The sequence below is a fragment of the Salmo salar genome, chromosome 27 (assembly GCF_965601325.2).
Source record: "Salmo salar chromosome 27, fSalSal1, whole genome shotgun sequence".
NCBI classification, from domain to species: Eukaryota; Metazoa; Chordata; class Actinopteri; order Salmoniformes; family Salmonidae; genus Salmo; species Salmo salar.
This window is the reverse complement of record NC_138317.1, coordinates 44,874,339-44,889,807: the sequence shown is the minus strand read 5'-3', so window position 1 is coordinate 44,889,807 and position 15,469 is coordinate 44,874,339. Positions and strand designations below refer to the sequence as shown.

General features: G+C 45.7%; 1 protein-coding gene across 2 annotated transcripts in view; it reads left to right on the top strand.

Annotated features, from left to right (window-relative positions):
* mtdha (metadherin a) overlaps positions 1 to 13,962 on the top strand; it is a 30,580-nt gene extending 16,618 nt beyond the window's left edge. For both annotated transcript variants that reach the window (XM_045709776.2, XM_045709775.2), the window contains exons 7-11: positions 8,272 to 8,352; positions 8,445 to 8,516; positions 8,614 to 8,855; positions 11,187 to 11,283; positions 11,601 to 13,962. In XM_045709776.2, the coding sequence (XP_045565732.1) occupies positions 8,272 to 8,352; positions 8,445 to 8,516; positions 8,614 to 8,855; positions 11,187 to 11,283; positions 11,601 to 11,674 (566 nt within the window). In that variant the 3' untranslated portion in view covers positions 11,675 to 13,962. The remainder of the gene's footprint in view (positions 1 to 8,271; positions 8,353 to 8,444; positions 8,517 to 8,613; positions 8,856 to 11,186; positions 11,284 to 11,600) is intronic.
* The last annotated feature ends 1,507 nt before the right edge of the window (positions 13,963 to 15,469 follow it).

Here is a 15,469-nt window from a genome sequence, read left to right as displayed (position 1 = left end):
GTTACACAACATTGCCTCAAGCAAGGAGGTAATGGAAGCATTTCAATCTCAAGATCATGCAAATGACCTCAAAGATCTTGACATAGGGTCAGACACTCTGCCTATGCAGTGCAGCTTGGATCTCAACTGAGCTCATCACCTCATCACCTCAGAAATAGACATTTGAGCTTGATGATACAACCTTCCACACAGACAGCAAGGTGGTGTTAGGCTACGTCTACAATGAGACCCGGTGTTTCTACGTCTGTCAGTAATCGAGTCCATTGGATAAGGAGATCTACACATCCAGAACAGTGGTGTTATCTACCTACAGATCAGCATACCTCTCAGACACAACCTGGCTCTCTGGCCCAGCGTTTCTGACACGCTGTTCTGTCTTGAAAGGGATGCTTTTGAGCTCATCAAACCCCCCCCTCCCCCTCAGATGCTGACGTTTGATCCCTAAGTGTCCACACTGAAGACAACTTCCTTGCGCTTTTCAAGGTTCTCCACGTGGAAGTCGCCGACTCCTGCCATCACTCACGTCGTCCGCATCACTCGTCTCTTCATCAACACTACAGCGGGGAAAAAACAGCAACTGTAAGGGCTGGCACAACTGTCAGAAAGCATGCACACCAGACAGATTTTCTCAGTCGAAGGATATCGTCATACGGACAGTCCAAGAGGAAATCAATCCAAGAGAGTTTGAGTGGATCAGGAACCAGGAAAAAAAATCCCTAAGCAAGCTCTCCTGAGAGCCTTAGATCCAATTATTGATAAAGACGGCCTTCTGAGAGTTGGGGGTCGCATCACAGAAGCATAACTTGGACATGACCAGATTAACCCCCTGATCATCCCGGGGAAGCATCATGTTGCAACTTTACTGGTGAGGCATTACCACAAACGGATCCAACGTCAGGGATGCCTTTTCACAGAAGGAGCCATCCGTACAGCCGGTCTTTGGATAGTTGGCGGTAAAAGGTGCGTGAACCGCATCATCCACCAGTGTGTCACCTGTCGGGAGACTTCGCGGTCCTCCTTAGGCACAGAAGATGGCCAGCCTTCCTGCTGATCGTCTTTCCACCGAACTTCCACCGAAGTCCTTGAGTCACTAGATACATCAAGCTTTATCAGCACCCTGAGGCGTTTCTTCTCGATCCCAGGCCCAGCAAAGCAGATTCGTTCCAACTGTGGGGCCAATTTCATTAGGGCCTGCAAGGAACTTGAACATCAACGACGACTCCGTGGATACCAACCTGTCAGAACAGGGCTGCATCTGGATATTCAACCCGCCACATGTCTCTCACATGGGTGGTGCCTGGGAGAGGATGATTGGTGTAGAATCCAGGATTCTCCTTGCTATGTTCCTCCAACAGGGTCATTCAACGCTAAGTCACGAAACGCTCATTACTCTGATGGCAGAAGTGGCTGCCATCATCAATGCCAGATCTCTGGTTCCAGTCTCAACAGATCCAGATGACCCCCTCATACTTACACCTGCTACTCTCCTCACACAGAAAGTGAGTATCCCTTCGAGTCCTGCTGGCGACTATGGAGCCAAGGGCCACTTTAAGCGGCAGTGGCTTCAACATCTTGAAAAATACCTTCTGGGATAGGTGGAGGAAACCATACGTTTCTTCACTTCAGATGAGAAGGAAGTGGCAGTCAAACCAGCCCAACCTTGAACCTGGAAGCATTGTGCTCCTCAAAGACAAACAAGTCAAGAGGAATGAATGGCCTGTTGGACTGGTCTTACCCCCCCCCCCCCCGGCAAGGATGGTAAAGTCGAGGTTAGACTCTGCAAGCAAGAAGGAACTAAGCTCTTTCTTAGGCCTGTCACAGAGACGGTCCTTCTCCCTAAACAAGTTCTCTTATATGGACATTCCATAGTTATCAGAGTGGCGTTCTGTCACACCAGGTGGGGAGTGCTCTGTTTTAGTTCTAGCTCCCCCTAGTGTTGATCTGGAGTATTTTCCTTTACTGAGAAAATAGGCCTGTTAGGAGGAAGTTGTTCATTGTTGCCTCATGTTGAGCTCAGAGTGCTCTGTTTTCAGTTGTCTGCTTACGATCGTCATCCGTCCATTGCGTTGTATGCCTTAGGAAGCTTTGTCAGTTTAGTATTTTCATTCCTTTCGCGTACGTCTTTCCGTTCAGAGCGTTATTTTGGATGTGTATGTTTACTTTGTGGAATAGATGGACAGCACTAGCTTAATTACTACAGTATGTTAGCCTAGCTGTTGCTTGTTGTCAGTGTGAGCAAAATATCAGGTTACGTTCTTATCTAGTTTTGTATTTTAGGACAGATTACTTTATTGTTTTATGCAGACGTTATTGTCTTTTGTCTCAGTTTCACGCTGTTTCAACTCAATGAACATGGAGATAATGCTTTGGGGATTATTGATGCGAAGGCGTTTTATCTTGCTGTCAAAATATGCATAGTAACGCATACGGAGGGCAGTGCAGTGCAGTGTGTGTCAGTGCAGTGTGTGTCAGTGCAGTGTGTGTCAGTGCAGTGTGTGTCAGTGCAGTGTGTAAGTTGACTACGCAAATAACTTGGAAGAATTTCCAACACATTGCATTGCTTTATATTTTTTATAAGGAACAGTCAGTCTTTCCTCAACTTTTTACCCAAGAGACACTGGCACGCATCGTGTTAACATTAGCCCTCTAAATACATTTAAGAGCAAGACGTGCTGCTCTGTTCTGGGTCAGCAGCACCTTAACTCAGTCGTTCTTTACAGCACTTGACCACATGGCTGGACAATAACCAAGAGTGCACTGTACCTGGCTCGGAGTCAACGATATGGCAGAGGTTGAAAAGCCAACAGGTTACGGTCAATAAGGTTGTGCTGTTGGTTCCCATCAGTTGGTATAGCCTACCTTATTCCATTTAATGGCATGGTTCCCATCAGTTGGTATAGCCTACCTTATTCCATTTAATGGCATGGTTCCCATCAGTTGGTATAGCCTACCTTATTCCATTTAATGGCATGGTTCCCATCAGTTGGTATAGCCTACCTTATTCCATTTAATGGCATGGTTCCCATCAGTTGGTATAGCCTACCTTATCATTCCATTTAATGACATGGTTCCCATCAGTTGGTATAGCCCGCCTTATCATTCCATTTAATGACATGGTTCCCATCAGTTGGTATAGCCTACCTTATCATTTGCTTCCTGTAAACGCTGTCACAGCCGTGTTGCTGAGAATCATTAGTACCAGTTGGTAATATTGATATAAAAGACATGTTGGCTAATTGATCGTTATGCAGCGCAGATCAAGCCCTAAGTTTGAACCCGACGCAATAGTTGGCTGTCTCATCACACAGTCCCATGGTCAGTACAGGTAATAGACCAGGTATAACCTACTATAACAGTATTCTCCCTGTTATAGCAGTTCCATGGTTAGTACAGGTAATAGACCAGGTATAACCTACTATTACAGTCCCATGGTTAGTACAGGTAATAGATGAGGGTATAACCTACTATAACAGTCCCATGGTTAGTACAGGTAATAGACCAGGTATAACCTACTATAACAGTTTTCTCCCTGTTATAACAGTCCCATGGTTAGTACAGGTAATAGATGAGGGTATAACCTACTATAACAGTCCCATGGTCAGTACAGGTAATAGACCAGGTTATAACCTACTATTGAACAGTATTATCCCTGTTATAACAGTCCCATGGTTAGTACAGGTAATAGACCGGGTATAACCTACTATTGAACAGTATTATCCCTGTTATAACAGTCCCATGGTCAGTACAGGTAATAGACCAGGTATAACCTACTATAACAGTCCCATGGTTAGTACAGGTAATAGACCAGGTATAACCTACTATAACAGTCCCATGGTCAGTACAGGTAATAGACCAGGTATAACCTACTATAACAGTATTATCCCTGTTATAACAGTCCCATGGTTAGTACAGGTAATAGACCAGGTATAACCTACTATTGAACAGTATTATCCCTGTTATAACAGTCCCATGGTTAGTACAGGTAATAGACCGGGTATAACCTACTATTGAACAGTATTATCCCTGTTATAACAGTCCCATGGTCAGTACAGGTAATAGACCAGGTATAACCTACTATAACAGTCCCATGGTTAGTACAGGTAATAGACCAGGTATAACCTACTATAACAGTCCCATGGTCAGTACAGGTAATAGACCAGGGTATAACCTACTATTGAACAGTATTATCCCTGTTATAACAGTCCCATGGTCAGTACAGGTAATAGACCAGGTATAACCTACTATAACAGTCCCATGGTCAGTACAGGTAATAGACCAGGTATAACCTACTATAACAGTCCCATGGTTAGTACAGGTAATAGACCAGGTATAACCTACTATAACAGTATTCTCCCTGTTATAGCAGTTCCATGGTTAGTACAGGTAATAGACCAGGTATAACCTATAACAGTCCCATGGTTAGTACAGGTAATAGACCAGGTATAACCTACTATTACAGTCCCATGGTTAGTACAGGTAATAGATGAGGGTATAACCTACTATAACAGTCCCATGGTTAGTACAGGTAATAGACCAGGTATAACCTACTATAACAGTCCCATGGTCAGTACAGGTAATAGACCAGGGTATAACCTACTATTGAACAGTATTATCCCTGTTATAACAGTCCCATGGTTAGTATAGGTAATAGACCAGGTATAACCTACTATAACAGTCCCATGGTCAGTACAGGTAATAGACCAGGGTATAACCTACTATTGAACAGTATTATCCCTGTTATAACAGTCCCATGGTCAGTACAGGTAATAGACCAGGTATAACCTACTATAACAGTATTCTCCCTGTTATAACAGTCCCATGGTTAGTACAGGTAATAGATGAGGGTATAACCTACTATAACAGTCCCATGGTCAGTACAGGTAATAGACCAGGGTATAACCTACTATTGAACAGTATTATCCCTGTTATAACAGTCCCATGGTTAGTATAGGTAATAGACCAGGTATAACCTACTATTGAACAGTATTATCCCTGTTATAACAGTCCCTTGGTTAGTATAGGTAATAGACCAGGTATAACCTACTATTGAACAGTATTATCCCTGTTATAACAGTCCCATGGTTAGTACAGGTAATAGACCAGGTATAACCTACTATAACAGTCCCATGGTTAGTACAGGTAATAGACCAGGTATAACCTACTATTGAACAGTATTATCCCTGTTATAACAGTCCCATGGTCAGTACAGGTAATAGACCAGGTATAACCTACTATAACAGTCCCATGGTTAGTACAGGTAATAGACCAGGTATAACCTATAACAGTCCCATGGTTAGTACAGGTAATAGACCAGGTATAACCTACTATTACAGTCCCATGGTTAGTACAGGTAATAGACCAGGTTATAACCTACTATTGAACAGTATTATCCCTGTTATAACAGTCCCATGGTCAGTACAGGTAATAGACCAGGTATAACCTACTATTGAACAGTATTATCCCTGTTATAACAGTCCCTTGGTTAGTACAGGTAATAGACCAGGTTATAACCTACTATTGAACAGTATTATCCCTGTTATAACAGTCCCATGGTCAGTACAGGTAATAGACCAGGGTATAACCTACTATAACACTATTCTCCCTGTTATAATTATATGTACATTACCATGGGTTGAAGAACTGAATAAATCAAACCACAATTTTCTTTATTTTGTGTGAAGGCTTTCCAGGTCAGTTTATGATTCATAAATAACTAAACCTAAATAATCTACAAAATCAGTATTTTTTTTTCAATCTACCAATTGGTGCTGAGCTGGAGACAGATATTTAGATGACTTAATTTAAATGCCATTTATTCAGAGTGGGCAAGGTAGCCACACCCACAGAGCGTGTCACACGGCTGAATAGAGCCCCACCGTAGATGTCATAATACCCATAAAACCTAGTGGTCAAACGGAAATGGTTCCAATCGTTTTCCCACCATTTTATTTTTCCCATAGGGGATTTTAGAAACTTTTAAAATAAGGGCTGTGTTTTTCGTGTAGGTTTACCTTGGCGTGATGATGTTTTGATAACCGTGTAATTCTCTCTAGGACAAGGTGACTTATCAGTATATTCAGCTCTATTTACTCTGATTCGGAAAATGCTAATTAGCGTCAAAGTAGACACCATGCAAGACTACAAATCCCAGCATGCTCCTGCACCTCATCTCTAGCTGATACCTTTGCGAACAGGTATTTTGTCAATTAAAACTTACACAAGACTGTTCACAGAATTGTACATTTTTAAAGCAATTTATCCTATTTAATCTTTACTACTGTTAGTCTTTTGGTTTTTCCATTTATATTTCGAGGTTGGACATTAGCACGTAGGGCGCACCGATTTGGTATTACCTCGTTAGTCAGTATGTGTTACACCTTTGCTGGCCCAGGTGATATTTAAGAGTGGAAGGCCCAGGTGATATTTAAGAGTGGAAGGCCCAGGTGATATTTAAGAGTGGAAGGCCCAGGTGATATTTAAGAGTGGAAGGCCCAGGTGATATTTAAGAGTGGAAGGCCCAGGTGATATTTAAGAGTGGAAGGCCCAGGTGATATTTAAGAGTGGAAGGCCCAGGTGATATTTAAGAGTGGAAGGCCCAGGTGATATTTAAGAGTGGAAGGCCCAGGTGATATTTAAGAGTGGAAGGCCCAGGTGATATTTAAGAGTGGCTGGCCCAGGTGATATTTAAGAGTGGAAGGCCCAGGTGATATTTAAGAGTGGAAGGCCCAGGTGATATTTAAGAGTGGAAGGCCCAGGTGATATTTAAGAGTGGAAGGCCCAGGTGATATTTAAGAGTGGAAGGCCCAGGTGATATTTAAGAGTGGCTGGCCCAGGTGATATTTAAGAGTGGAAGGCCCAGGTGATATTTAAGAGTGGAAGGCCCAGGTGATATTTAAGAGTGGAAGGCCCAGGTGATATTTAAGAGTGGAAGGCCCAGGTGATATTTAAGAGTGGAAGGCCCAGGTGATATTTAAGAGTGGAAGGCCCAGGTGATATTTAAGAGTGGAAGGCCCAGGTGATATTTAAGAGTGGAAGGCCCAGGTGATATTTAAGAGTGGAAGCTGGTGCGGGTTTTAATTGTGTTTTCCTCTTCTTGGGTAAATTTAGTGGGTCTCATGGTGGGCGTCTTTTAGGTCCCAGTTGTTGTTGTTACTAGTCAACTTTCAGTGGACCCCCCCATGAGTATCTTTCAGTGGACCCCCCCATGAGTATCTTTCAGTGGACCCCCCATGAGTATCTTTCAGTGGACCCCCCCCCCATGAGTATCTTTCAGTGGACCCCCCCCCCATGAGTATCTTTCAGTGGACCCCCCATGAGTATCTTTCAGTGGACCCCCCCATGAGTATCTTTCAGTGGACCCCCCCATGAGTATCTTTCAGTGGACCCCCCCATGAGTATCTTTCAGTGGACCCCCCCCATGAGTATCTTTCAGTGGACCCCCCCCATGAGTATCTTTCAGTGGACCCCCCCATGAGTATCTTTCAGTGGACCCCCCCCCCATGAGTATCTTTCAGAACCTCCCCTAGAATCCCACCTGTTTTCATATTGGTTGTTAATGATTCTGTTAGTTCCCTGTTCTGTTTGAGATGATACATTATTTGGTTTTCTTGCTGGGAAACTTAACACTACAGTTAGCTAACATTTAGATAGTTAACCCAGAGATTCTTACCTTTGTCTCGATTCGTCAGTCTCGTCCAGATCATCGTGGTATTTGTAGTTCTTTATGATAGCCACATTAGCAGCTAATTAGCGTTTCATTTTGGGGGGGTTAATTATAAGCGGATATTATGATAAAAGTCACCTTGTCCGAGAGAGATTTACATGGTTATCAAAACGTCACGCCAGGGTAAGCCTACAAGGGTTTCTAAAATTCCCTATGGGAATAAGAAATGGTGGAATAAACGATTGGAAAAATTACCCTGTTTGACTGCTATGTTTTATGGGTATTATGACTCATACTATGGTACTCTATAAGGTAAGTCTGAATACCAAATACTGAGAAGTCGAAAGGTATACATGCTTCTACACCTGCATTGCTTGCTGTTTGGGGTTTTAGGCTGGGTTTCTGTACAGCACTTTGAGATATCAGCTGATGTACGAAGGGCTTTATAAATCAATTTGATTTGATTTATACATTCATAAGTCTGAATCGGGCCCTTAACGTTTCCATCCTTTAGATGGATTTGAGAATGCCAACTGAATTTCAAAGCTTTTGTGTTTTTTCTGGATATTCTGTGGGAACAACAGTCTCTCTTGGTTTATTCCTTCCAGGGTCGTGGAGTGGGGTTGATGGGAGGATGAAGACTGAACTCAACACATTACCCTCCTCTGTACTGGGACTGAAGACTATAGGTGATTAACACATCACTGATGTCAGGGACTGTAGAACGGACTATTCTGTATGGTTTAGGAAGGCTAAGATGCTCTCTGTCTCTCTTCTCCAGAGCACATCACCCATCCTGCCTCTGAGCTGCAGTGGGAAAGCCCCTCTCCTGTTGATGACTGGTCAGGACTAAGTAAGAAACACTTCGTTTAGAGTAAATGTGCTGTGATTTCTGCCTTCACCGGGTGGGTACGATATGTAACTTGGTATTTTCTCTGTTCTGTTTCCAGACGGTATTGCAGCAGCAGCGGACCCCAGCTCAGACTGGAACGCCCCTACAGAGCCGTGGGGGCATTATGAGGGACCCCAGGTGGTAGAGGCCCCCGGATCCCCGCCCCAGGACCCCGCACCCAACCACCCCCAGGGGGCACAGGGGTCAGACGATGACACGGAGAAGGATGACTCTGCCAGGTCCAAGAAGAAGAAGAAGAAGAAGAGGAAGAAAGCTGAGGAAGGTGGTGCTACAGGACAGGTAACAGACAGGTGGTGCTACAGGACAGGTAACAGACAGGTGGTGCTACAGGACAGGTAACAGACAGGTGGTGCTACAGGACAGGTAACAGACAGGTGGTGCTACAGGACAGGTAACAGACAGGTGGTGCTACAGGACAGGTAACAGACAGGTGGTGCTACAGGACAGGTAACAGACAGGTGGTGCTACAGGACAGGTAACAGACAGGTGGTGGTACAGGCCAGGTAACAGACAGGTGGTGCTACAGGACAGGTAACAGACAGGTGGTGCTACAGGACAGGTAACAGACAGGTGGTGCTACAGGACAGGTAACAGACAGGTGGTGCTACAGGACAGGTAACAGACAGGTGGTGCTACAGGACAGGTAACAGACAGGTGGTGCTACAGGACAGGTAACAGACAGGTGGTGCTACAGGACAGGTAACAGACAGGTGGTGCTACAGGACAGGTAACAGACAGGTGGTGCTACAGGACAGGTAACAGACAGGTGGTGCTACAGGACAGGTAACAGACAGGTGGTGCTACAGGACAGGTAACAGACAGGTGGTGCTACAGGACAGGTAACAGACAGGTGGTGCTACAGGACAGGTAACAGACAGGTGGTGCTACAGGACAGGTAACAGACAGGTGGTGCTACAGGACAGGTAACAGACAGGTGGTGGTACAGGCCAGGTAACAGACAGGTGGTGCTACAGGACAGGTAACAGACAGGTGGTGCTACAGGACAGGTAACAGACAGGTGGTGCTACAGGACAGGTAACAGACAGGTGGTGCTACAGGACAGGTAACAGACAGGTGGTGCTACAGGACAGGTAACAGACAGGTGGTGCTACAGGACAGGTAACAGACAGGTGGTGCTACAGGACAGGTAACAGACAGGTGGTGCTACAGGACAGGTAACAGACAGGTGGTGCTACAGGACAGGTAACAGACAGGTGGTGCTACAGGACAGGTAACAGACAGGTGGTGCTACAGGACAGGTAACAGACAGGTGGTGCTACAGGACAGGTAACAGACAGGTGGTGCTACAGGACAGGTAACAGACAGGTGGTGCTACAGGACAGGTAACAGACAGGTGGTGCTACAGGACAGGTAACAGACAGGTGGTGCTACAGGACAGGTAACAGACAGGTGGTGCTACAGGACAGGTAACAGACAGGTGGTGCTACAGGACAGGTAACAGACAGGTGGTGCTACAGGACAGGTAACAGACAGGTGGTGGTACAGGCCAGGTAACAGACAGGTGGTGCTACAGGACAGGTAACAGACAGGTGGTGCTACAGGACAGGTAACAGACAGGTGGTGCTACAGGACAGGTAACAGACAGGTGGTGCTACAGGACAGGTAACAGACAGGTGGTGCTACAGGACAGGTAACAGACAGGTGGTGCTACAGGACAGGTAACAGACAGGTGGTGCTACAGGACAGGTAACAGACAGGTGGTGCTACAGGACAGGTAACAGACAGGTGGTGCTACAGGACAGGTAACAGACAGGTGGTGCTACAGGACAGGTAACAGACAGGTGGTGCTACAGGACAGGTAACAGACAGGTGGTGCTACAGGACAGGTAACAGACAGGCCAGGTGGTGCTACAGGACAGGTAACAGACAGGCCAGGTAACAGACGGGCGGGGGTACGGGCCGGGTAACAGACGGGCGGGGCTACGGGCCGGGTAACAGACGGGCGGGGCTACGGGCCGGGTAACAGACGGGCGGGGGTACGGGCCGGGTAACAGACGGGCGGGGGTACGGGCCGGGTAACAGACGGGCGGGGCTACGGGCCGGGTAACAGACGGGCGGGGCTACGGGCCGGGTAACAGACGGGCGGGGCTACGGGCCGGGTAACAGACGGGCGGGGCTACGGGCCGGGTAACAGACGGGCGGGGCTACGGGCCGGGTAACAGACGGGCGGGGCTACGGGCCGGGTAACAGACGGGCGGGGCTACGGGCCGGGTAACAGACGGGCGGGGCTACGGGCCGGGTAACAGACGGGCGGGGCTACGGGACGGGTAACAGACGGGTCTGCATCCCAGATGGCTAAGAAAGCTGTAATGAATATCTAGTCATCTACATGACAGAGAATGATGTTGTATTTCCAGTGTCCTGGTACATTGTAACGTGTTGAGCAGTTGGAACAGGATGCGAAAGGTGTGTACCTGGTCATATTGGCAGCCTATTCCCTATATACGGTAGTGCAGTGCTTTTAACCAAGGCCCTGGTCAAAAGTAGTACACTATAAAGGGAGTAGGGTGCTATTTGGCACGCGGGCCCTTGACTGTAGTGTGTTGCGTAACCAGCTATGACATGGGGGATTTGTCCCTCTCTGTACAGGTGACCTCTGACGGCAGCATGCCAGTCACACCAGTGGAGAGTTCAGCGCTTCCCCCAGCAGGGACCAAACAGTCCATCTCTCAGCCGTCCTCACAGAGTAAGATACTAGTAGTAGTAGTAGTAGTAGTAGCAACCTTAACTGTAGCCTACGTCCAAAATGGCACCCTATTCCCTTTTATAGCGCACTACTTTCTAAATAGGGTGCCATTTTGGGACAGTCAGTGTGTTACTCCTCATGTGTATCAACACCGAACAGAAGGCAGATCAGATCTCTGTGTGAAGCCAAACTATTTTCTTACAATGGTTGGTGTCACTACTGCTGACTTGCTTTCCAAAGATCTCCCTGAAATTAAATATGGAAGTTTTTTTTTATTTCCATAATAAATATCACATTGTCCATTCTTTTCTCTTCAGAAATATCCGACCCGAGCTTCGATGCTCCCAAGCCGTCCCAGAAGAAGAAGGCCCGGAAAGAGACAGGAAGTTAAGAAACAAGAACCCACATGAATTATTATGCAAAAGGATTGTTCAATGTGTTATAAATGCAATCAATCATTTGCAAGTACAGAGTTTTTATACAGAATAGTTTTACTGTACTTTTTAAATATCCCCAAAAAAAGAGAGAGAACAGTGAGTGACCAGCTCATTTAGCTGGGGTCTGGGGACCAGCTCATTTAGCTGGGGTCTGGGGACCAGCTCATTTAGCTGGGGTCTGGGGACCAGCTCATTTAGCTGGGGTCTGGGGACCAGCTCATTTAGCTGGGGTCTGGGGACCAGCTCATTTAGCTGGGGTCTGGGGACCAGCTCATTTAGCTGGGGTCCCCGGGGACCTATCAGCCTAATCTAACCTATGTACACTAAATGCTACACTGAAGTGGAATAGGGGGTTTAGGAGGGAGGTTGTTAACTTGCGGTGAGGTACAAGTTTGTGAATTATTCAAAAGTAGCTTGTGTACCAGAGTCCTAGCTAGCTAGCTAGCTAGCTGGTACAGTGTCACCCCACCTGTGTACCAGAGTCCTAGCTAGCTAGCTAGCTAGCTAGCTAGCTGGTACAGTGTCACCCCACCTGTGTACCAGAGTCCTAGCTAGCTAGCTAGCTAGCTAGCTGGTACAGTGTCACCCCACCTGTGTACCAGAGTCCTAGCTAGCTAGCTAGCTGGTACAGTGTCGCCCCACCTGTGTACCAGAGTCCTAGCTAGCTAGCTAGCTGGTACAGTGTCGCCCCACCTGTGTACCAGAGTCCTAGCTAGCTAGCTGGTACAGTGTCGCCCCACCTGTGTACCAGAGTCCTAGCTAGCTAGTACAGTGTCGCCCCACCCACCTGTGTACCAGAGTCCTAGCTAGCTAGCTGGTACAGTGTCGCCCCACCTGTGTACCAGGGTCCTAGCTAGCTAGTACAGTGTCGCCCCACCCACCTGTGTACCAGAGTCCTAGCTAGCTAGCTAGCTGGTACAGTGTCACCCCACCTGTGTACCAGAGTCCTAGCTAGCTAGCTAGTACAGTGTCGCCCCACCCACCTGTGTACCAGAGTCCTAGCTTAAATATGGACCAATTGAAGTATAAAGAGGGGTGAAGATATGAAGTACTTAGACACCAGTAGAGACAGTATGACAGGAAGTACTTCCAGACACCAGTAGAGACAGTATGACAGGAAGTACTTAGACACCAGTAGAGACAGTATGACAGGAAGCACTTCCAGACACCAGTATGAGACAGGAAGTACTTAGACACCAGTAGAGACAGTATGACAGGAAGCACTTCCAGACACCAGTATGAGACAGGAAGTACTTAGACACCAGTAGTATTGTTCTCTGCTGTGTATGAGAGGGTTCTTATCTTAACCTCTCTTCTTCCAACCTATCTGGTGGGAAAAGGCCATGCCATATGTACAGAATACAAGGGCTTTTCCTAATGTGTCATTTTTCTGGGATTGATTGATTGCACTGTCAGGCTGGATCCTATACTTTATCTTTGATGTTTTCATGATTCTTGTCTTTTTTTAAAAAAATACCGTTTAGCAGAATGTGAAGGTGTAATTCCTGGTTGTGACTTTAGATGGAAGTCAATGTGCTGATAAGGGAGAGGAGGAGGAGGAGGAGGAGGAAGGGTACTGAAGATGAGACGTCGTGTGAAGCAGCTTTAATTCCATGTCAGTCATTTTAAAGGTATCAGTGAACTGAATTGTATTGCCTTAACCTGTAGTATATTAGTAAGTGCATTTATTTACATCTGTTTTGTGATAGTTTTCAGATCAAGGGCTGAGGGGGGGGGGGGGGGGGGGGGGGGTTACCGCATCCATCCTATTGCATAGTTTGGTTCTAAAAAAAAAAAAAATGCATTTAGTCTCTTGACTGACGACCGCACTCATACAGTATGATTTAAAGAACGGGCAGGTTACTACTTCTGATTTGGTACTTTATCACTCACTGTATATAGCCTTGAATGAGCGGAAGGACTGGGATTGAGGGCTGACAGCCTGCCTACGCTTTAGCTGAAATCAAATGGGCTGTATTATTGGTAGCTTTTGAGTGTGTGAAGAAGAGCGTTGCCAAAATGGAGGCTCTTGGCTCAGTGTTTTACAGCCCATAGTTCTCTGTAGACTAGATCAGTCTGGTGACACTGCACTCACCTGCACTCTCTCTGTTGATCATTAACCTTTTTAAAAGATGATTCAATCATGTATTTATACCTTCTCCTTTAGAAGAATGATTTTGTTTATGAAGAAATGCAATGATTTTTTTCAAGGTTTGTTGAAATAAAACAATATAACTCCTAATGCTTTACTGCAACTACGACCGGTCTTTTATTCGACAGCAATTCAACACATTCACAGCAATTAATGTATACATAATAGGGCTGGGGCGATTTGGCCTAAAAATCATATCGCCATTCTTTTTTTTTTTTCAAACATATGGCCAATTCACAATATATAAAAATTAAATGTTTTCTCTTTGTTGTACAATTTAATACACTGCATTTAAACCAGTCAGCTATAATGTAATGAATTCAGGGCATGTTAAGTTATACCTAGATATAAACCTTCCACAACCATAAGACCCATTTAATAACTACATTATTCTATCAAAATAGTTTAATCAGCTTTTTTTTTTGTTGCAATAATCACTGTCGCTTTCAAGTCTGTCTGAAAATACGCTTTTGTTACAAATTTAATCAGAGACATGCATAATAATGCACATTCACTAATAATGACTAACTTGTTGTAGCGGGCATTATAGAAAATTAACACAGGTCTCAACAATCTCTCAAGCACAAGCCCACGTGCTAGTGAGTAGCCAGCTCATCTCCATGGGAATCTAGTGAGTAGCCAGCTCAACTCCATGGGAATCTAGTGAGTAGCCAGCTCAACTCCATGGGAATCTAGTGAGTAGCCAGCTCATCTCCATGGGAATCTAGTGAGTAGCCAGCTCATCTCCATGGGAATCTAGTGAGTAGCCAGCTCATCTCCATGGGAATCTAGTGAGTAGCCAGCTCATCTCCATGGGAATCTAGTGAGTAGCCAGCTCATCTCCATGGGAATCTAGTGAGTAGCCAGCTCATCTCTATGGGAATCTAGTGAGTAGCCAGCTCATCTCCATGGGAATCTAGTGAGTAGCCAGCTCTGATCAAAAATATAAACGCAACAATTTCAAAACTTTTACCGAGTTATTGTTCATAGAAGGAAAATATTTAATTAAAATAAATTCATTAGGCCCTGATCCATGGCTACGCCCCTGCCTAATCTGAATGAGTTTTCCCCCCACCAAAGGGCTGTATTACAGACAGAAATATTCAATTTCATCAGCTGTCCGGGTGGCTGGTCTCAGAATATTCCGCAGGTGAAGAAGCCGGATGTGGAGGTCCTGGGCTGGCGTGATTACATGTGGTCTGCGGTTGGACGTACTGCCAAATTCTCCTATCAGCTTCTGATAGGCTAATTGACATCATTTGAGTCAATTGGAGGTGTACCTGTGGATGTATTTCAAGGCCTACCTTCAAACTCGGTGTCTCTTTGCTTGACATCATGGGAACATCAAAAGAAATCAGTCAAGACCTACCAAAAATTGTAGACCTCCACAAGTCTGGTTCATCCTTGGGAGCAATTTCCAAACGTCTGAAGGTACCACGTTCATCTGTACAAACAATAGTACGCATGTATAAACACCATGGGACCACGCAGCCGTCATACCGCTCAGGATGGAGACGCGTTCTGTCTCCTAGAGATGAACGTACTTTGGTGCAAAAGGTAAAAAATCAATCCCAGAACAACAGCAAAGGACCTTGTG